Genomic DNA, 23,524 nt, shown 5'->3' on the forward strand with positions numbered 1-23,524 from the left:
TGGCGATCGTATGCAATATCTCACACTCCCCCCAGTTGAGGCGATCAGAACCATGCATGCCTCAACTCATACGTGATATTGCAATCAGTGTAAGGTCACCCAGACAAACGAAGGAAAGAAAGAAACAAGGAAACTCAAATTAGACTGCTGCGGTGCACAAATAACTTAAAAGAGACTTGTGCATGATCCAGTAACAAGTTTAATCTAGCTCATGATGGTGTCCAGCTCCACCTACACACGGCCAGCATCAATGAGGCGGTGTCGCAACTCTTGCGCACGCCGAGCTGCTGCACGGATCGGGCGAGCGGGGGCCGCCGAGGACGACTCCACACCAGCAACAGCTGGAGTAGCGGCAGGCAACTGCTCTGCGCCGACATCATCAGCAGCAGTCTGGGCCCGGGAGCTAACCTCGACCGGGTAGAGACGCTGAATCGGGCGACGTAAGCGTGACGGACGACCATCATTGGCTGAGCACTTGACAGTAGCGCCGCGCACACTGCCATCACTGCTCGGCAGGAGCTCCTCAACTAGGCCGAGTCTCCACATACCTCGCTGCACGCCTTGCTCGTGGATGACAACAACGTCACCAACCCGGATGTCACTGCCACGACGAGCGTTCCCGGTGCGATGCGAGTTCCTCAGCTCCAGCAGGTACTCCGATGTCCAGCGCGACCAGAAGTGGTCAATCAGAAACTTGACATAGACGAGGCGTTTCAATAGTGAGTCACGCTGTACTGTAGCAACCTCTGTATCTTCCGGGTCCACCATGGGCGTGGACAGTATGCGCCGACCGTACATCAGATGTGACGGCGTAAGCGGCTCATCCAGATCTTCGGTTGACACAAACGATAATGGGCGACTGTTCAAGACCGCTTCTATCTCGATGAGCACGGTCAGAAGCTCTTCGTAAGTGACTGTGGCTTGCTGCAGTATCTTCTTGAGGCAGCGCTTGACGGACTTGACCAGCCGCTCGAAAAAGCCACCCCACCAGGGGGCTTTCTCGAGGTTGAATGACCATTTCACAGACCTGCTGTCGAGCTGAGAGGACACCTCATCGAGTTCGAACAGCGCGCACAAGGTATTGGCCGTGGACTTGAACGTCTTGGCGTTGTCCGACTTCATCTCCTTCGGGATGCCGAATCTGGCTGTGAATCGATGGAAACAGCGCAGAAACGTCTCAGCGGAGAGATCTGGCACGAGATCCAGATGAATCGCTCGGGTAACGCCGCAGGTGAACAGCGCGATGTACACCTTCTTCACAGCACTCTGCTCTTTGATGTACAGCGGACCCGCGAAGTCGACGCCAGTGTAGGTGAATGGCGCGTCGATTGTCGTCCGGAATTCTGGCAGTGGCGGAGCTGCTGGAGGCACGTACGCCACGCTCTCGAGACGCTTGCAGACACGGCACGCTAGCAACAGGCTCCGAATGTACTGGCGACCACGGACGACCCAGTAGGCAGACCTCAGCTCCGTGAGTGTCTCTTTCACGCCATTGTGAGCGACTCGGCGGTGGCAGCGAATGACGATCAGGTCAGTGTACCGGTGTGTGGTGTGCAGGATAGCGGGATGCTTCTGCTCGAACGTGAGTGCCGCTTTCTGCAGCCGACCTTTGCAGCGCAAGATGCCAGAGTCGTCGCAAAAGATTCCGAACTCTTTCTGCCAACTTGAGAACTTGGGGTCCCTGACGACCGACCGCTGCACATCCTTCAGCCAGAGCGACTGCGCATACGCCATTGCCGAGTGAACTTCGGGGTCAGGCTTCTGTTGCAAGCGACTGACAAACTTCAGCGCTAGAACCGTGACTCGTAGTAGCTTGTCGACGTCGCTGAAGCGGCTGATGTCGACAATCTGCCCGATGTCGACCTCTGGTGCCTTTGACCCGGTGAGCAGGGCAGCTGTCGGCTGGCCCTTCTTCAGTTCGGACATCGCTTCTACTGCTCGTGTAGGAGGAGGACTAGCTCCGTCGGGGTTGCACTTCGCAGTGGCGAGCCACGACGGTCCAGAGTACCAGATGGTCTGCTCCAGCTGGTTCGGCTTCACTCCCCGTGACGGCAGATCTGCAGGGTTGGAGTCAGTTGGGCAATACTGCCAAGCTGATGACGGGACAAGACGTCGGATGGATTGCGCCCGGTTCTCCACGAACTGCTTCCACTCGTGCTGCTCTCCGATAATCCAACTTAGCGCGACTTGCGAATCCGTCCAACAGCGGACCTCCTCGATGTTAACTGCGCCAGTCAATGCCGATAGCACCGACGACACGAGTCGGGCCAGGACTAGCGCCGCCATGAGCTCCAAGCGCGGGATGGACTGTTTAGCGACGGGTGTAACTCGGCTGCGTGCTGCAACTAGTTGGACTTGCGTGTCTCCTTTCCCGTGGCTGACCAGGTACACTACTGCTGCGAACGCCTTGACGGATGCATCGCAGAATCCATGAAGCGAAACTGTTGCCTGGGAACTGGCGCCATGGAAATACCACCGGGGAAGGCTGACTGGCTCCATCGTGGCGAGACCAGTGACGAGCGTACGCCAAGTTGCCAGCTGCTCTCCCACTAGCGGCTGGTCCCATTCCAGTTTGGCTTTGCACAGTTCCTGGATAAACATCTTGAGTGCCACCGTCACTGGCGTGATGAAGCCGAGTGGGTCGAATATCCGGGATGATGCTGACAGCGCTTGGCGCTTGGTGATGGTGTCAACAGCCACTTCGGCGAATACAGCACGGACATCTAAGACCAGCGTGTCTGCCTTGCGATTCCATGGGAGGCCCAGGACCTTCTCGTGCTGCTGGCGAAGGCTGGCGTCGGTGTTCAGCGTGCTCTTGGCGTACGACTGCACATCTTGGGTTACTGTGGTACGGTCTGTTGCGCTGGAGCCCGCATCGCTTTCGTCGCCGTGTGCTCGAGCCATCAATTGCTCTGAGTTGGAAGCAAACTTGCGCAGGTTGAAGCCTGCCTCAGCGAGACGCACCTTCGATTTCACGTAGAAGGTGTATGCTGCTTCTTCATCGGTATCACCACCAGCGACATCGTCCACGTACAGCGACTTGATGAGCTGCTCGACGTGTTGCGGATCGTCGGCAGCATACTGATCCATGTGGTGGTGTATGGTGGCATTCAGGAGGAATGGGCTGGATGACACACCGAATACCACTCTGGTGAAGCGGTATGTCAAGGTGTTGGGATGGTCGCTGTTGACATCATCAACCCATAAAAATCGCAGGACGTCTCTGTCTTCCTTGGCAATGCCAACCATCAGGAATGCCTTTTCAATGTCCGCCGTCACCGCGATCTTGTTAACCCGGAAACGCATCAGAATGTCTGGAATGTGCTCCATGAGAGGAGGCCCGGTGTGGAGACACTCATTGAGGGATGGCGCGGTGCCCGCCTTGGCCGAGGCGTCATACACCACGCGGACTTTCGTGGTGCTCTTGTCCTCTCGGATCACGGGATGGTGCGGCAGATAATGTGTGTTGCCCGGCGCATCGCTCTCGGTTGATGGCACAAGCTCGACAATCCCAAGCTCCAGCTGCTGCTTCATCACTGCGTCATACTCCTTTCGTACTTGCGGTAGCCGCCGTAGCTTCTTCAGGGTAGACTGTAGTCGGCGTTCACACAGCTGGTGGTTGTCCGGTAGCATCCGGTGCATCTCCCTCCATGGAAGATTGACCACGTACCGGCGTCCATCATGCTGGATGGTGTGCAGAAACGTCTCCATCACCTCGGGCTCGTTGGTCGTTATTCCGAGGGACTCCAAGGTCCAGAACTTCTGGACGGCATGGAGAAGCTGCTTATCGACGTCGACCTCCGAGGGGACAATGTTGCAGCTAGCATGTGAGGCTGGGTGGACCATGGTGTGGCTGGACGAGGGAATGGCTGATGGCCCTGACAGGACCCAACCGAGCCGTGTGCCTATCGCTGTCGGCCCATCCTCATTCCGCCGCACATCACCGGTGGCAATCTTCCAGTAAAAGTCTGCACCGATGAGGACGTCAATCTGGATGGTGCCTGCGCTGTCATCCGCCAGGGGTAAACCCTCGAGCGCCGCGTGCTGCTGGGCGGCTAGATGCGGATGCTGGTTGTGGACGGGTGGGCACATAGTGTTGGATACAACACAGTCCAAGTCGATCACCCCGCCGTCGGAACATTGAACGCGGAGACGGACGATCTGCACACAGCTGGCAGCACTGCCCTCGCGCGAACCAAACGGATTCAGGCAGATCCACTCATCCTGAAGGGTTGGTAGACCCAGCTGCTTGGTCACATCGTACGCCACGAAGGATCTCTGGCTGCCGCCATCCATAACGACTTTGACCGTGGCGGTGCGGGTCGGGTCTGCTGGGGAGCAGACTGTAGCGTTAGCCGTCTGGAGCAGCACGGCTCCACCATTGCCGACCGTGCCCACAGCTGCGGATGTGCCCGCTTCAGTCGAGAGGTCCTTGGCTGGCGACGCACGTCGCTGACCGGACCTGGTGGCCGTGCCAAACGACTTGTCCTTGCCAGCAAGCGCTAGCGTGCCATCGCAGATGCTGACATGATGTCGCCGGCTGCACTTGGCGCACTTTAACGTTGACTGGCAGTTGCGGGCCAAGTGATGCTGCTTGAGGCACACGAAGCAACGCCCGTCCTGTTTCACTATTTCCTTCCTTCTCGCGAGTGAAGTAATAACGGAGCACTGTGCGGCAGCGTGATCTTGAGAGCAGTAAGCACAAGGGTTGGTGGACAACACTGCTAACGCAGACGCCGTAGCTGGTCCAAACCTGGAAGGCTTGGCGGATGGCGGTGACCGGGAGCCCAGTGTCATGTTGGCGATGCTGTGCAGCGTCTCATCCGCCTCCGTGCGGAAGTCTGCTTCGCGCAGCACCCACTGCAGTAGGTGGGGTACGGACTCCTCAGCCCCTGTGTCACATCGCCATCTGTTATAGTTGGTCAGCAGCTCCGGGCCCAATTTCTGCTGCACTTGGGTGCAGAATGTCCCTGCGGCCAATTCGCCATGTCGCCCAACATCCTGCAGGTTGATGATAGCGACTTGCAGCAAGTCAGCAAAGCGCTCAAACTCTGCGGCAGTGCCCCGATCCCGAATGGGCGTAAACTGGGAGAGTGCGGTCATGTGGACGGCCGTCTTACGACGAAGGCCACCGTACTTGTGTTCTAGGCGACTTATCGCGGCTGAGTACGCGGACGCTGAGTAGCCAAATGCCTCAATGCTCTTCAGCGGCGGGCCCGTGAGGCACTGGCGGAGTTGAAGGAGCTTCAACTCGGCTGATATTGGCTGCTGATCCACGCACACCATGAATGCCGTACGCCAGGTGTCGTACGCCTTCTTGTCGCCACTGAAAGTTGGGATGGTGATCTTCTTCAAATGGCGATAGACATCAGATGGTGCCGCGCTGTGTGGACTTTGACCTGAGGAACTGTCAGGTGAGGGAGTCAGTGCAGGTGGCGACAATTGCGGCGTAACGGGTAAACGTGCTGACTGCGATGACAGCGTCGGGTTTTGACTGTATGGTCGGAAGCCGCTCCGAGTCTGGTCTGGCGTCGACAATGCGTACGACGGTTGCTGTGGTGCTGCGTGCGGCGGCAGCTGTGGCGCTGCGTGCGACGGCTGCTGCGGCGCTGCGTGCGGCGGCTGCTGCGGCGCTGCGTGCGGCGGCAGCTGCAGCGGTTGCTGTGCGGAACTTAAAAACGCTGTGTACAGCGGCTGCTGCGGCGCTGCGTGCGGCGCTGCGTGCGGCGGCTGCTGCGGCGGCGCTGCGTGCGGGGGCAGCTGCAGCGGTTGCTGTGCGGAACTTAAAAACGCTGTGTACAGCGGCTGCTGCGGCGTTGCGTGCGGCGGCTGCTGTACGGAACTTGAAAACACGGTGGACAGCTGCTGCTGTGTGGCCTGCGTCGACGATTGTCGTGGCACCGAGTGCGACGGCTGCTGCAGAGAACTACTGGAAAACGCTGTGTACAGAGGCTGCTGCACCTGCGTTGACGACTGCTGTAGCGCAGAGTAGGACGGCTGCTGCACCGAACTACTTGTACTTGACAACGCTGTGTACAGCGGCTGCTGCCTGACCTGTGTTGACGACTGTCGTGGCGCTGAGTGGGCCGGCTGCGGCACGGAGCTCGAGAGCTCTGTGTACAGCGGCTGCTGCGAAGCCGGAGAGCTCGACGCCGTGTACGATGGCTGCGGCCGAGAGTTCAAAAACTCCGTGCATGGCGGCTGCTGCGAAGCCAGAGAGTTCGAAGACGCCGTGTACGACGGCTGCGCGTGCAGCCGAGAGTTCGAAAACTCCGTACACGGCGGCTGCTGCGAAGCCAGAGAGTTCAAAAACTCTGCGTACGACTGCTGCGTCGGGGAGTTCGAAAACTCCGTGCACGGCGGCTGAGCCGGCGATGTTGACCTCGGATTTGAGAGGCTCTCTGTAGCTGTGGCCATCAGCCCACGCGGAGGCTTGACCTCGAGGTCATCAGTGAGCGCCGCATGTGGGTATACCGGATCCCCGTTGACATGTATGTCGGGCGGACCTTGGTCAACGCTGTACTCATGGACATGGTACTCATACGACGGGACGGCCTGGCCCTGCGTAGGTCTACTTGCACTGGACAGAGCAGCTGTAGCCCGTGTACATGGTGTAGGTGCACCCAAAGACACACTGACATTCGCACTACCTGTGGTGCTACTCTGCATATGTGTAGATTCTACGTGTGTGGATTCCTGTTGTAACTGATCCTGTGCAGCTCGCACTGTCCTTGCCGCAGACACAGACTCCAAATACTCTCGTACTCGATCAGGGTTGCGTGAGTACCGCACACCCGTCGCCTCGCTGGTGCACGTACTATTGTAACGGCTCATGCTAGCCAAAACTGTACTCGCACGAGTAACAGCATCTGTATACTGGTTTTCCAGATCATCAGCATCCTTGCAAAGACCATCAAGAAACACACTGTCCTGACTGGTACTACATGCGCTGGATAACTCGGTGATAATCTCCATCACGGCGTTCAGGCCGTTCTCAAGTAAAACAAGATTGTACTTGATCTTGTCTTTGTCTAAGTCTGGTTCATCGATGGCGACGAGTAGTCCGCGGCGAAGGTTCGTGAAGGTTGCCTTCGCCTTCGCTTTGGCGATCTTCCGCTTCACTACGTCAGCCATCGTCTGAGAGGCTCGAAGGACCAATTTACAATTTCTGGAATCAGTCTCGAAGATTCATTGTAAGGAAAAATATGTCTCTCTTGTCTCGAAGGAGAAAACTCAAAGAACAAAAGACAGTGAAGCAAAACCGCCAGCAAATCAAGCTACCGTACGCTTTCCAACGGCGAAAGGCGATAGTGCGGGAAAACACGAAGATACAAGGAGAAGACTGTAAGCTCAGGTAAATGCGAGAGAGGAGTTGGTGATAATCAAGAATGAGATAATCAAGAATGGAGAAAGGAAGATCAAAAGAGAGAGAGAGAGCGAGAGAACGAGGCTGTCTGGCGATCGTATGCAATATCTCACAATATTAGAGATAATACGGTATAAGTTACTAGTTATGACTAACAGTCCACCAAGGTAACGAGATAATATACAGTCAGATAGTGTGACAGCAATTGTACCTAAATCAGAAAATCTAACGAGTAAGTAAATCTAACGTTTTAACGAGTGACATTTCTTCATTGTAATAAGTTCTGTTTAGGCTGTTGTGCCTCATATGTGTTATGTGCGGATATGCCTGAAGACTGCAAGGTCGATTTTGGACAATTGTTAAATTGTCGACTCGTTGTAATACTAATAGCACGTCTCACAGTATTTGAGAGAGCTGCTGTTTTAACTCCACACAAGCTGGCGCTAGTGGGTCCACAAATGGCTCCGTGCTTTATGAGCTTATTATTATTATTATTATTAAATTTTTGATAGGGCAATCCCTTGTGCTGACGCCCGGGCATGTACATGTATAGAATAAGCTGAGTCCCGAGAGAAAAAACCCTCGGCAAAAAACATCGGCTTCGCCTCGGTTTTTTGCCTCGGGTTTTTATTTCCCATAAACACGAGGGCGAAGCTTATTTTCTATTTAAATTATATTTTATAGCATAAAAAACCTCCAGCCATTTTCCTAAAAAGTGGTTTTTATAGCACCAGGTTTTTTATACAGGTTTTTTACAGCACCAGGTTTTTTATAGCACCAGGTTTTTTATAGCACCAGGTTTTTTATAACAATACCAGAAATATTACCTGCTTTTTAGAACACGCAAATGACTGGAGGTTTTTATACTATAATTATTTAAGTACACTGTACTCATACACAACACCCCGGCTACCGTGCCTTGTCACAATCGATAATTCCGGCTTCCATATGGCTTCTGCTCAACATACACTGTCTTTAAGGTGCCGCGGCGACATTACAGTGTGCGAAACAAATGGGGAGCTGCACGATAGGCTTTTGTCACAGAGCTGTTTTGTATTTAGTGGGATCACAAGCACCAGTTTGCTTCTCAGTGCAAATCAGGCAGTAGTAAAATACCAATTTTACTACTGCCTGCTGAATCATGATAATTATCTTTGGCATGATTACCTGGGTCGTGCAGTCTGTCACTTACTAGACTAGTCTTTGACTTGTCAATGGACTGACTCTTTGTATCATCACTTCACTGTATACGTCGCGCGACGATACCATACCATACGCCGCTTTACGCGATACGACGTTTGCAAACGAATCTGCAGTCCTGAGCCCTGAAAAGGTTGATTTGGGCCTGGGGAACACTAGTACTGTACTGTACATCGGGAAGTGTCTGAGAAGTACATGACTGTACTACAATAATTATTGTAGTAGAAAATTAATAATTGACTACAAAACTCAGAAGTCTGTGACTTGTGTGCTTAGACTTGGACTTGAGTTAGAGGTCAGCTTCACACCAAGTAAAAAGACAGCAGTGACGCTTGGTTCTTGTACAATGTTCTTGCAAACTGGTAGATGTGCATTATTATATGCTCAGCACGATGATCACCAAATCAAAACAAAAACGAGCGTCCAGGTCTGGAGCGGAAGCTATGCCGCATGCGAGGGCCGGTACGCGGTACGATACTTCTTTGCACGAAGTCAAGTACGAGTCGTACAAAGTCAAGTACAAACGTTTCGTAGTAGGTCGACTAGACTGTCATGAACTGCGAAACCTCGCGTTGTTGCGACACTCCGGAGTCCGGATCCGACAGGACATGCGACACAAGAGTCTGGTCATGGTACATGTACTGATGTAGTAGATCTACGATGCGTACACACGCACATGATCTCGATATCGGATATATCACGCTAGGTACGGTAAAAAAGGTACGGTACATATCTGATGTATCGATATGTACGGGTACAACCAGAGCGCACTGCACCGCTGCATGCAGTCATGCACTGATCGACACGATTTGTGTGTGGGATATGCGCGCAACCGACTTTTCTTGCGTGGCTGGCCTGGGCGCTGCGCATGGGGAATCCACTTTGCAGAAATTTTTGATCCGTTGGTGAAGTAAGTTGTCGGACAACTGGCGTGTTGATCGAAAGCTGGCCCTTCTCTAATTTTCCCAGCAGGGAGCCTGTGGATAGGTGCTGGAGTGTCTTTACAGAGAAATATCTCCCTGGAGAAGTTTGTTTTTGCGAAAGTGAGCCCTTAGCTTAGTTCGTAGCAGTGTCGGTATAGATCACGCAATGGCGAAGCCGCGCGTTCTGATTCTTGGAGGCGAGTACAAAAACTTTCTTTCTCTTTGGGGAGACATGGAAGTGGAAATAATCCCTCTGCCTGTACTTTCGTAGGTTGCGGATTTGTGGGGCGGAATCTCGTGGAATACCTAGTTGACAATGAATTTTGTTCGAAGGTAATGATGTGTGGTTTTCGAGCTTTAGTCATGCAGTGTGCCATGTTGTTTCAATCTACATCATTGCTCTTGTGGAATTTCTGTAACTCTGTCATGCATGCAATACTTGTCCGGTGCAGTAATAGTTCTATATCACACTCACATGGGGTATTATACTTGTGCTTGGTGCATTGCGTTTCTTTGTGCAGATTCGCGTTGCGGACAAAGTGCCAACTCAAACAGCATGGCTGAATGAGAAGCACAAGGTTGGTAATAGTGCAGTGATAGTCGGTGGTGTCCTTGTTTTGTGGATGGGGAATGCGCTAGTTGTTCTGAAACTGGAGTGTACAAGGTGTCTATCTGACGCTTGAATGATGTACGCGGTGCCCCAGTCGGACACCACCTTCGCAATCGGTGTCAACTCGTTCTGCTAGCCCACGAGCAGGTGGAAAAGCATGATTATTTACAAAATGATCATGTTGAAATGCAGGCTGTGGAGCTAATACACGTCGCTGTGCTGTTATGCTGAACACCTGTGCATGACTGTGTGCTTACAATACTGCTAGTATTGACCAGTTGTTCAACAGTAGTTCACTGATCGTGTCCTGCTGCTGTGATGGGTGTGTTGGGCTGCACAAGTTCCAAACTGGCTTCCCAGTTCTCTTACTATCTACGTTGTACTGTGCTATGCAGCACACCGTGATTGCAATACATTAGGTCTGGGGGGGGGGGGGGGGGGTCAGGAAATGTTAGACCAGTTTGATCTTCCAACACCCTTGCGCAATCTTGCTGTCAGTAAATGCGCGTGGCTCCCATGACGCACCACGTTCAATAGGCGCTCTACAAGCCGTCAACATTAGGCCAAGTCAAAGAACGTTTTCTGTTCCTGGTTTCATTGACACACAGGCGTGCACACATACACACACACACACACACACACACACACACACACACACACACACACACCACACCACACACATACACGGAGGATGTTTGTCAGACTGATTGCACTTGTTACACCGATACATGCGTATGCCACCTTTTCCCCTTGCATTTACTCCCCCATCCACCCACCGACACATGCACACACGCGCACACATGCCATCAAACCTCTTCAGGACAAACACCATGGCATGGGGCTGCTTAAATTTGTTCCCGCGAACTAGAACTCGTATTCGTATTTTATGTGCGAGTATCTGTGGCAAACAATCTTGGCGTGCTGGACGCCTGAAGACCAGCATTGGATTGCTGGCCACCTTCTGTAGTGGTGTGGACAATATCGCCGCACAGGCAACACCTGGTTCCAGCGCCCACCCATGGGATCAGCCTTTCGCAGTCTTTGGACGCGGTTTGCCGTGGAGACCAGGATGACTCTTGCGTGTCCAACACATGTGGTGCCAAAGACATGAAAGGATTGCAGACCAAGTGGTTGCTGAAACCAGGTGGTCTTGCAGACCAAGTTTCACCTGTACTTGTTCTCCAACAAGTCTCACTCAACTTGGGTTTGGCTGTGGACAGGACTTGCGCCTGTCTTCCTAACCAGATCGTCGATTCGATGTTTAGTTCAGTAGGAGTGTGTATTTCGTGCCGATCGTCAGAATTGTGCACTGTGAACATCCAGTGCTCTGTTCTGATTACAGTCAACTTTGTGTATAACGACACTAGGCGGGGGGATCAGAAAAGTCTCCTTATACCCGAAGTCTCATTATATGTATACAGGTAAATGGGACTTTTGTCTGGGCATGGAAATTCTGTCGTTATTCGCAAACTGTCATTATACCCGCAGTCGTTATTAGCGAAGTTGACTGTATCTGCTTCTGATCTGAATGATATCAAATTGTAACCGTGTGCTAATGCTCACTATTGGTGCTGCTGGTGTTTTTTTCATTGTGTAGGAGTGCTTCGAGAAGGTCGAATTTAAGTCTGCCAACCTCGTCAATCCAGGTATGCCATGCCATGCCAGCACGACCCGGTACTTACTCTAGCCCGCGGTCCGATATTTTGGGTGGTTGCCATGAGCTCTGACTTTACCTCTCACGTGACATGTAATGTGACATGCTCTTGTTAATTGAATCATTGGAAATTTAGGACGCATCCCATGCCACTAGCCATGTTCACTGCCAGACGGTAACTACGTTTGTCTTCAGCTTTGGTGCTCGGTCATGTTGTTGGGAACATATTGGCGTGAACGCGTATCGTTGTTTCTTTCCACTTTTGTTGGATTTTGTTAAATCTCTTGCGTCAGAGGGGATATAATTATTCCACACCAATATGCCATCATCCCAACTTATTTTTTTGTGATGATTTGCGTCGCCTTTCATTCTTCTTCTTTAGCTAACATGGACCGTGTCTTTGATGACGCTGACGGTGGATGGGACTTCGTTTTCAACCTTGCTGCGGAAACTAAATACGGCCAGACCGATGAGGTGAGTTTGTTTGTTTCCATGTCCGTATACATTGTCAGTTGTCTCTACTGTCTTCTTGTCGGCGTTGGTAGCTGCACATGTCGATTTTGAATCAAACCATTCCAGACTGTGTCTTATTTGTGCCGAATGGCTATCACCCTTCGTTTCACATTCATTTGTCATCAGCAGTCGTTTGACGAGCCAGGAAATGTTGAATCAATGCAAACACTTGGAACTCTACTTTACCAATCAATCGGATGTTGTGTAGAATAAAATAAAGCAGCTGGCCAGTGTCTACTTTGTTCTGTAACAATCCCTGCCATGCAGCACCCTAATCTGTTTGACCCTGCTCCTACACATGTTTTAGTGTGCCATGTATCTACATCGGAATGAGGGCTGGCGAGCGAATGGGATTTTTCATACTCGTTGCGTAATATGGTGTACATGGAAATTGATGTCTGTCCCCCCTTGTTTTGACTGCTGTCCTGTGCAGGTCTATCACGAGCGTGTGTTCATGATCACACAGAACGCCGCACAGGAGGCTGCAAAGCGTGGTGTAAAGCGATTCATTGAGGTTTCCACGGCCCAGGTCTACAACAGCGATAAGGTTAGCTTGGTGTTGGTCTGTCTGACACTCTGTCGATGGCGTAACATCTGTTTATAGCTGGTACATGTATCCCTTTTGTGGTCACTCCTTTGAATGGACATTGAGTTCGCTGGTTCTAACCTCGTGTGTTTTCATTCATACATACACACTCACGCATCTCGTTTGGATGAGTATTCCCATTCATTCACATGCCTTGCTTGACCTTCAGTCTTCTTCCATCTTCTTTTTCCCCAGGATGTCAGCACGGAAAGCAGCAAGGTATCGCCGTGGACTGCCATCGCTAAATTTAAGCTCAAGGCGGAGGAGGAGTTGGCAAAGACAGCTGGGTAATGCAACAGTAACCAAATGCATCTCTTGTTCGCATTGCACAGGTGTTTGGAACAAAATCCATGCTGTTTTCCGTTCACTGTGTATATTTCAGTCATGTACTTCCTCCGCGTCATCGAAATTGTCGCAGTTTGACTAGTGACTTGTCACTTGTTACTGACAACTCCGTAAGCTAAACCATTCAAAAATTATAACACAGTATGATAGTCTGAAGACTAGAGTAACGTTCCAGGACAGTTGGACTGAGAGTTTTCACGCCGAGATGAAGTCCTCGTCGTCACTGATGTCAATGGACGCAAAAAATATCGTTCCGAAATATTTCAAGGAAGGTTGAAAGTTGGTCGCGCCTCATCTCAAACGCTTTGACTTTCTCCACAGGACAAGAGCTGCTATGCTTGTCGTCTACTAGCTCTGGATGATTTCTACTTCACCACCAACGAAGTATGAATACACGATCCAGGGTGCGTAGCACCCTTGAAAACCCTTGAAAACCCTGAAAGTTTTTCTTCCCCCGGGAATTCCCTGAAATCCCCTCAAATTTTGTATTTTATTAGAAAATGTCCCTTGAATCCCCTGAAATTTGTTTTCCAGATCACGCGACCTGGTAGACTTCCGTACTCAGTGACTGACTGTAGATATACATGATATGCATAGATCTACGAGTGCCAGTCCGGTCACCTGTGCTGGTCATGTGAGTCGACGGCCTCAGCGGTAGGCCTAGCCCAAATTTGCTCGGGGCGCTTCGATATTTTGCCGGCAAATTTTGCCCGATCACTTTCCATATTTTGCTAGGCATTGCCTTTCGTTTCCGATATTTTGCTCCATTTTGCTCCTGCTTTGTGGCAAAAATGGCTTCGAATGAACTGTCTAGTGTCTACTTTGGTAAAAGTGGATGGTGACTCTGATGAGCAAAGCAAAACTTATAATGGTGTCAGTATTACGGATTTGGTAGCATGATTTCAAATTGATGTACCACTGACAACCTGAACGAGCTATTTCAGCACGATGTTGGCCCAATGAAACCAAAGAAATTTGAATAAAATTGCCAAAACACACCCGGATCCTCTGTAAATTCGATATTTTGCTCGGAATTTGCCAGCAATTTCTTTTCGTTGGAAAATTCGATATTTTGCTGGAAGAATTGCCGGCAAATTTGGGTTAGGCCTACTCAGCGGCCAGCGCAGCTCGCGTAGATCTTTACGGTATTTTTTACATTTGAGCCTTGATCGCCATGTACGCTCGACTATCGACTGCGGTACGACGGTTCCTGACTTTAGCGAAACTGGAATCCGCCACTGCAACTGCTTTTCCGTTTTATTTGTTTGTTTTGGCCTTCAACAAGACAAAGTGTCTTCAGTTTTTTTTTCGGAATGCCGAAGACGTTTTACAGAGTTGTACTTGTTCTCCATGCCGAAAGGCAAGTGTGTTTTCAACGATCGCTGGTTGTCTTTGGACCCGTACAAAGACTGGCTAGTTCGCTAAGAACTCAGCGATGGAGAAGCTCGATGGTGACGGTGGCTCTAGTACTTGTAGTATTTTATTGATGATCAAATCTTCGATTATTGACATTCTGAATCAGTGAACCTCTGCTTGGCTACGGATATGTGGTGTCTAGCGACTGTATGACATCTGTGAATACCCTTGAAATGCCCCTGGAAATCCCCTGAAATTTTGTGTATATGTTGTGCTACGAACCCTGACGATCGTTGCGAGGTCGGTTGATTACCGTCGGCGAAATCACCTTGATCTTGAAATGAACTTTTTTTAGCCGTGGCATGCCCATTTATTTTAGCTTTGTGGTCACAGCTCGTGCAGGTAAGTGTACTATCACGTCCAGCACGACCTCTTTTTCAGCATCACTGGTACGGCACCTGCGTGTGCATCACTAGCACTACGTGTAGAGTCTACACGGCTCTTGCAGGTACAATCATGTACTTAGTGTCTCAGCCAGAGCGACACATTTTATCGCTGTTGCATGCATTTAGTTTGCTGACCCCTCGATGTTTCTCCAAGCGCTGCCACTTGTTCCACGAAGTCATTCTCACCCCAGCTAAGGTAAAACAGTGATGAGGCTTGAGTGAATGGCCATAAGCACGAGAAATGTGCAGGCTGCAACGCCTGACTGATCTCTTCTCAGCGAGTCGAAATTACCATCGCAGCGACATCAGCGAAGAAATTGCGTCTAGTTCAAATATTTCAGCTTCCAATTTCAGAAAATAGAACTTTGCCGTCACCCTATACTGATGACTATCGCCTATGTCCGATTCCTTGCCTGTATCACGAGTGCTGGTGAGTAAATACCCCGTTTTATGTCAAAAGTGAAACTGCGACAATTTCGATGACGCGGAGGAAGTATCTTCTACCTAGTATCTTCTCTCCTTGCCAATTCAATGTCCTGTCCTGTCGCTGTCTTTCTTCCTGTACCCTCAGGCTCAACTACGTCATTGTACGGCCTGCCGTCATCTACGGTGTTGGTGACCGCCTCAGTCTCAGTAAGTGAAGGCAGCAACCTGCTTGGTTGTTTTGGCACTGCACGGCTTTTCCACATCCAGATTCTCTCTCTCATGCATGCACACACACACACACACACTTACACACTTAGCAGCTCACGTTTCTTAGCCATGCAAGCAGTGTGTACAAACGGTGACCTGACCGTATAACGTGGACCTACTTCATCACCACCGCCTGAGACGCTTGCCTTTTTTTTCTTTTTGGGAATCCTTGCAAGCTTTTTACAACAGCAATGCATCGTACTTTTTCTTACTGCAGCGCATCTTTAGGTCTTGCCCTCCATTGCTAATTGTGAGTATATTCTGTGCTCTTCCCCTTGCTTTGTGCAGCACCAAGACTTATCATCGGTGCTGTGTACAAGCAGCTTCAGGAAGTCATGAAGGTAACTATCACTTCTGTGCTGGTCACCAGTTCATATAATTTGGTTGATTCTGGCCATCTATATAAGTTTTCATATCCGTGTGCCCTTTCCAGTCTCCTTATGCCGACTTGTATTTCTTTCGTACGCGTGACCGCTTATGCTCCCTACTTTCAAACGTGTATCCTTTCCTACCTAGAAGCATGCACTTTTGCACGTGGCAATTTGCGCCTCAACCCCACTTGTACTTTCCTATCTCCTGTTCCCAACGGATTTGAATGCATCTACTGGCTAGTTGCAGTGCGAGGCTACATTTGTGTACTGTAAAACATGTAATTTTAGGTGCATTAAAATTTCGGTGCTAGGGACCTGCCAGGTTTCAGGTGTTATTTAGAATTAGGTGACCAGCGTTCCCTTCACATACAGTGCATACTCTAGCGCCTTTTACAGTCCATTCATAAAAAGATGGGCCCTGGCTCTGGCGAGCTCCCGTATTTGGCGATTTTCCGTGATTTCATTGTACACAGTGCAGTGCTGTGAAATTTGAACTTTGAAAAAGAGTCCAAAAAGGGTACCGGAACTGGGGTTCGAACCCCTCAATGCACTGTTGCAGGCGGGCTCAAACGGCCTGGATTTTGATGGTTTTTCCCAATTCAATGCTTTTGGGGCAAAACCTGGCCGATATTCTATTCTTGTTATGGCTTGCTTTTTGGACAAATAGACTTCAGAAACATAATTGGAAGAGGATTCCTTAGGGGATTGCAGAAAAAAATTCTAAAAAAACTCAAAGTTTGACCCATTTATGGCCAAAAGCTAGAAGTTCATCTTTTTCTGAATGGACTGTAGGTGTAATTTAAATTTAGGTTCTTGTTTTCTATACCGAAATCACAGAAATTAAAGTTACACCGAAAATTACATGTTTTACAGTATTTTAAAAGCTTCATATTTGTGTATCGGTATTCAACAGCTCCTGTGGACCAAGGACCTGCGGATAAACACAGTTCACGTGACCGATGTATGCCGTGCCCTATGGCACTTGCGTGACGCCTCAGAGAGCGGACAGGTCTTCAACTTGGCTGACAAGACAGACACCTGTAAGTGGCATATGCGAGGTGCTGCGGTGGACTTGACGCTTCCACTGTGTAGTATGGTGTTCTCACTCTCTCTCTCTCTCTTTTGGTATGTGTGTCTCTGTCTGTCTCTCTCTCTCTCTCTCTCTCTCTCTCTCTCTCTCTCTCTCTCTCTCTCTCTCTCTCTCTCTCTCTTCTGTGTGTGTTCTAAATACTGTCCTGTGACTGTTGCTGTGTTCTGCATTGCCCTCTGCAGCGCAAGGCGTTGTCTCAGAGCTTGTATCACAGATATTTGGCATCAAGCACGACTACGTCGGATCAGTGATGTCGAACCTTGCAAAGGTACGGATGCTTTTGATCTGCTACTCGGGCCCTTTCCCTGTTTCTACCTTTGCTTTGCAAACCATTCAGTCTCATTGTCTTTCTATGCGCTACAGCCTTTTATGGTCACTTGTTTCTCAAAGGGGCACGAGCGTGGCTCTACCGTTCAGTTAGTAGCCAATTAAGGTTAATATGCTTGCATCTATCATGTGTGCCTTTGTTTGCATTCAGGTGAACATGAGCAGTGTTGTCGAGGATTCCAACGAAAAGCACATGGTACCTTGGGCAGATGCCTGTCAGAAGGATAACATTGAGAATACGCCTCTGAGTCCCTTCCTCGATCAGGTACGCTCCTCTCTCTCACTCTCTGTCTCTTTCTTATTCCGTCTGTATGTGTTACCGTCTAACTTTTTTCTGACCCGTGTCGATGTGGCTCTCTCATGTATTGTGTGGCAAGAGTGTGTCCAGCCAATGTGTGCCGACCTGTCTTGCTATCGAGATGCTTCCAATATCGATTTCCCAACGAAAAATAATGCATGGTCATCGTGTGGAAATCCTTTTTTTGCATCAACTGCAACGGGGATGAGTGTGGATGTAGTTATTTGCAACAATGAACGACAGGGAAAACATCCTGTAGGGCCAACCAGAATTAGTTCATTGCTTTGGGTCTCTCCACTCGGCTGCAATTAGGTCGGTGTAGTTCTCGTTTTCTTATGAGCTTGGCAAGTAAAGCAGGAATGCATGCCACGCTTTGCATGGCTCGACTCTGTGTGTATCCTACGGACGACCCAGCACTCTCCTGGCGCAAGCCCCGGATCTTGGCTGCATAGGCAAACACGAGCCGGATCCATTAGGGCATCTCTCACCGACCTACGGGGCGATTGAGCCGTAATTCCACCCTCTTTGTACTTGCTGGACTACTAGTAAATTAGTTAATGTATATTTTGGCGGTTGCGTTGAAAATGGCTATGAGGTGACCCAACACAGCAAATCGATAATGGCTGGCTTAATATTGTACGCTTGTACCACTCCTGGTTAGAATAGAATGTAAACTTTTGAATGCTTGGGGGGGGGGGGGGAGCATGGTGTGCCGCCAGTTTTAGCCAGAAACCAGTAATTGGCGTAGCTAACTGGGCCAGTGCGAACACACCAAAGTGCAAGTGCCGTGCAGGATTGAGTCCCAGAGAGCAGGTATCTGTGTCGTCACACCATCCCAAGAGACCAACAACTTCCAACGATCCCAAATAAGCTAGTGTTTTGAATATGGGGACACTGTAGTAAGTCACGAAGTACTAATATGGTGCAGGTAATCCTTACACATGTACTTGCATCTGTTTCGGAGTGTATCACGTTGGATGAGATTATTCTCTTTGTGGATTTGTACGAAGCTTGGATCCTGACACTCCAACCGACTATTATCAGCAGACAGTGTTTGTTGTTATGCTGTAGTGTGGCAATGCCGGAGTGTTGGGTGTGGGTGTCAAAAAAGAAAAAGAAATATCCGTTGGTTCGAGGGAAAAAATGTAACAAATTAAAAAAATTAATAAGGATTCACTGGCCAAAAAAAGCCAATTCAATCAGCTGTGTGGTGTAGGCCAGGCTAAAATTGGTGGCGGTCGATTCAGCAGCCTTGCACACTGCTGAATTGTGTAATCCCAGCACTCGTTTGTATGTCTAACATAGCTTGTTCGCTATCATTGCTTCAGCGATGGGCACGTGATGAGTGGAAGTGTGGTAATGGTAGTTGGTCATCCCCAGCTGCTCACTTAGGGCAGTTTTTGAACTACGGAGAGCCAAGCTGGTATTCTAACACTGCATCGTGCTCTTTTTGTGTGTAATTCCAGGAGCTTCTGTACAACAAACATTTGCACATCGATGGCTCCAAGATCGAGGGCACTGGATTCTCCTACGAGGTTCCTCAAATCACAGAAGGAAAACTGCGAGAGGTAGGGCACCGAAGCTTTTTTGATATATTTTTTCTACGTACAATATACTCTTGTAGGAAAGTTGGTTGCTCTCACACTTCAGCTCGTGTCAATGATACTCTTTTTCGTATTACTTTTCTGGCCTGTTTTATGGACAATATCAGTCCATGTCTTGTCGTCCGCAGCAATTCTCTGTGCATTTATTTTACCCATGAAACTGTACTTTGTCATTGCATGAACACTTTGTCTCCGTTGTCTGACAACAGTCACAGCGCGTTTGGTTCATATCCTGTGTGCGCATGGTCTGAAATGGCAGGGGTGCCTCTTTTCTATTTGCCAGCTTGGGTCGCAACTAATTACTTAGCGCTGTGCGATGTGAATCAGCTGTGTGATTTGAATCCAAACATCTGACCGTAACCAATGCATCTACCTTAATAACATTTGCAAATTCATCTGGTGACCGTAGCACAGGCATCAACATCCTCACGGGTTTCGTCAAGAGTACATCCTTCCCGCAGAGTGTGTAACTGCTGACGGTGGCTGTTACCGCTCGTTTTCAAAACTATGTCTTGTTCATGATGTGATGCCATGTTGATCTCTGTGTTGCCTTCCTTCACTTTTTTCCATGTGTGCCTAGGTTGTCGATGACTACGTCAAGCTCCGTCTGTTCCCCGCTTCGCTTGTTCCTTGAGCAATGATCTAGCGTCCTATTCTCTTCACGCCTTTCTGAAAACAAAACTTATTTATGCTTTCCCTTCCTGCGAGGTAGGTTTTATGCGCTCAGATCTCTCCCTTTGCTTGTCTCCGTTGCTTGTCGTATCTCGCTTACGTACCTTCCCCTCGTGATATCGAGGTGGATGTGTGCTCGCGCAGAAGCTTTTACCGGCCTATATTATACTTATATCATTGTCCTTAAGAATGTCTAAATCTCGTCGTGCTTTATTTTGATCAATGTCCCCCCTCCTGAGCCTGACATCTTCCTGTATTCCGGTGCTGCTGTACCACTCAGCTTGATTTCGTAACTCTATTTATAGGTCATTGCACAGCAGCGAGGGCCCTGTGGCTTCTTAGTACCCGACGGCAAGCCTGGAAGGAGCGAACGAGCCATTCGGCCCGAACTGACATGCACTGGCTTTTTTAGAACTAGGTTGTTATTCTCGTTGCCTAGCAGCTGACCAAGCAGATACTTTCCCAACGAGGTCACACAATTTAAACAAACTACATGTAGAATTACTTTAGAAAAGATTCTGCATTGTATATTGCAGTTTTTTTGTGTAGTGCTGTTCAATTCTAAAGATGGTAAAACCGAAGTGCAGCCTTACCATTGTGACTCTGTGTGTGGACAGGTATGTGCGTTGTTCGTGGGACTTTAAAAGTCCCCCTCCCGTTTGTGAGACATGGTGCTTGTGCTGGGTCGTGGCCTGGTGGGGTTCAGCTAGCTGTTGGAAATAAGCAGCTGTACGCATTGCGCTGTGCTGGGTGTCATCACTGTATAATCTTGTGTTGAAGCTTGCAATTGATTGCATAGAATTAGAACTGTGGCGTACAGTACTGCATTGTTCGCATGGCTTTAAATGCAAACCAGTGATCTACAACAGTTACTGCTGTTATTCATCGGTTTGCTTTTTTGAGGGAATGAGAAGAGAACGGCTACTCCTTTTTTTGTAGACTGTCCCCATCAGGACCCATGATATATTTATGAGCTCAAATCAACTTTTTCGCGATGCGACGCGTTTCCCGTACGCGAAATAAAGTATGAATCAGGGTACGTCATGTCACAGTCTACAACAACATGTAGTGGCATGTTTGATTGGTCGGATTCAGATCAAATAAATTCACCGGAGCAGTCAGAACAACAGTCAACAGTGCCCACTGCCCAGTCGAACAGAACAGAGAGTATCACATGTCACGTGAGTGTTTCCTAGGATCGGACCAATCAGTTATCACTGATCTGTAAGACTAAAAAAAAAAAGCGCTAGCGGGCAATAGATCAGTCCAGAGAGGTATTTTACGACTCCCTGGATCAGTCCAACGCCCGTCATCCGTGACAACCCTGAGAGTGAGACTGGATGCATGAAATCTACGGGATGTGAGTATGGTGAATGTGTACAGTGCAGTGTACATGCCTGTGTGTGGTGGAAAGTGCCGATCTCAAGCTTTTCTATTTCTTTCCTCTCAAGTGTGCACACGAGGTCGACTTTCTCCTTTATAATAAACAATAATAAATAAGCCTCTGGGTCATCCTAATAAAGATCTGTTTTCAAGTCCGCTTGCACCCGGTCTGACCCTCCTACTGTACGACTTGTAGAGGCACGATATGGCTTTAGTACAATTTCTTATTTGGGCGCTGCTAGGTGGAATACACTTCCACCGGCTTGCCGCATGTCAAGTTCACCAGCTGAATTTCGCTCATCCATCAAATTATACCTAGGGTTCCCTGTAAAAAGGCGCTGACGCCTGTTGGGAATTCCCTAGTAAAAGAAGAATAAATAATAATAATAATAATAATAATAATAACTAGCATGCCTGGAGGAAGCCTATCGCTCCTGTTGTTCCTCGCGGCGTCTAGACATTTGGACAGATGGCAGTGTCTCTGACACCAACGCTGGTGGAGGTGGTTTTCTTGTCATGGAAACCACTGAAACCCAGCGGTCAGAGATATTGTCTGGGTGTCTACCAGCTGGTGCCGTCGCAACATCCTTCACTGCCGAAGTAGCAGCAGCTGGCCTGAGGGCAGTCTACGACTCTACGACCTTACCACCATGGAGACGGACGTTGTGCTGGTCACTGACAGCCTCACCCTCGTAGATGCCCTCCGTGGAGACCCATACAGGATCAGCCCAGACACCATCGCTGCGTTCGATGCTCTGACAGAGGTTGCTCGGAAGGCTCATTCCATCAACCTTGTCTGGATCAGTAGCCACTGCGGTGTTGCTCTCAATGACAAGGCGGATCGCCTTGCCCGGAATGGAACACAGTGTGTACAGGCCCAGGTTCAGCTACCTATCCAAGCTGCCAAGGCTTCAATTCGGTCTGCAACCGCATACCCCCGTCCATTGCTCAACAGTCAACACCAGCAAGTTCCGCAGCCCTCCGTCCCGGCATGAGACCACCATCCTCAATCAGCTCCTCATTGGCCACTGCAGCCTGCTGAACAAGTACTTGTTCCAGATTGAGGCTGCACCTTCACCCGATTGCACTTACTGTCCTGGAACAGTTGATGATGCTGCCCACCTCCTGCTAGCTTGCCCTGCCAGACACAACAGTCGAGCAGCTACACGTCTATGTACCTTCACGTCAGTCAGGGAGGCAATTCTCACACAGCCATCAGAAGCTATCCAGTTCTTGCAACTGGAGAAACTGATCTAAGTTTCTACTACATGTACACTGTACTTTCACAGTCATTTTCATATTTATTATTACTTGTAGTTACCGAAGCAGAAGAAGAAGAAGAAGGAAAGTAATTCGCACCAATAAAAACTGGTGGGTAAAAAAACCGTCTCGACTGTTTTTTAGGCAGTGACGGAGAAAGTAAAAGGAGAAAAGAAACAGAAAAAAGGAAGCGGATGCCACTGTGGGCCAATGCCTGGGGTTGAGCAAAAACGGTGAAGGCTAAAAAGCTCTTCAGAGCGGGAGCAGGCCAGTACTCAGCGTAGTGCAACTCTTAAGAAGAAGAAGAAGAAGAAGAAGAAGAAGAAGAAGAAGAAGAATAAAGATATTATTGTGAAAAGAAGAAGGACAAAATGTTACGAGTTATGTCCTTCTTCTTGTCACAATAATTTAATTGCAGCATACTGTGGCGCAGCATAACCCGGTGGGTCAGTGCCTTGAAACCGCCTTCAGGTGCTTCGGATTAGAGCAACTGGTCAACTTCCCTACGCACTGGAGCCCAAGTGGCCGGTCATCTTGCTTGGACCTCATCATCACAAATTCACCCCAGCAGTTCCTCTCCGTTGATTCAGCCGCTCCACTGGGTAGCTCTGACCACGTGCAGCTCATCTGTCGAGTCCGTCTCCCTGTCACGTCCAAAAATCCAACCCTACAACATCACTTCCTCCCAACATCTACCCCTACACCCCCAGGTTATAATTTCAAGTTGGTGCCACGTTGCGTATGGGATGACCTGAATGCTGAACTTACTGATGTCCACTGGAAATGTCACCTCCGCAGCTCGCACGTGGATGACGCTCTTTCGTCTT

General features: G+C 49.5%; 1 protein-coding gene across 1 annotated transcript; it reads left to right on the forward strand.

The window, feature by feature from the left end:
* Positions 1-9,443: 9,443 nt before the first annotated feature.
* LOC135814702 (aurachin B dehydrogenase-like) lies at positions 9,444-20,646 on the forward strand. Its single transcript, XM_065327873.1, has 14 exons — positions 9,444-9,686; positions 9,761-9,822; positions 10,011-10,067; positions 11,697-11,745; positions 12,136-12,227; positions 12,700-12,813; positions 13,048-13,139; positions 15,571-15,632; positions 15,981-16,033; positions 16,977-17,103; positions 17,336-17,421; positions 17,632-17,745; positions 19,245-19,346; positions 19,963-20,646. The coding sequence occupies exons 1-14, from the start codon at positions 9,656-9,658 to the stop codon at positions 20,014-20,016; spliced, it is 1,095 nt and encodes a 364-aa protein (XP_065183945.1). The 5' UTR covers positions 9,444-9,655; the 3' UTR covers positions 20,017-20,646.
* Positions 20,647-23,524: the final 2,878 nt, after the last annotated feature.

Source organism: Sycon ciliatum, chromosome 1, assembly GCF_964019385.1.
Source record: "Sycon ciliatum chromosome 1, ocSycCili1.1, whole genome shotgun sequence".
Lineage (NCBI taxonomy): Eukaryota > Metazoa > Porifera > Calcarea > Leucosolenida > Sycettidae > Sycon > Sycon ciliatum.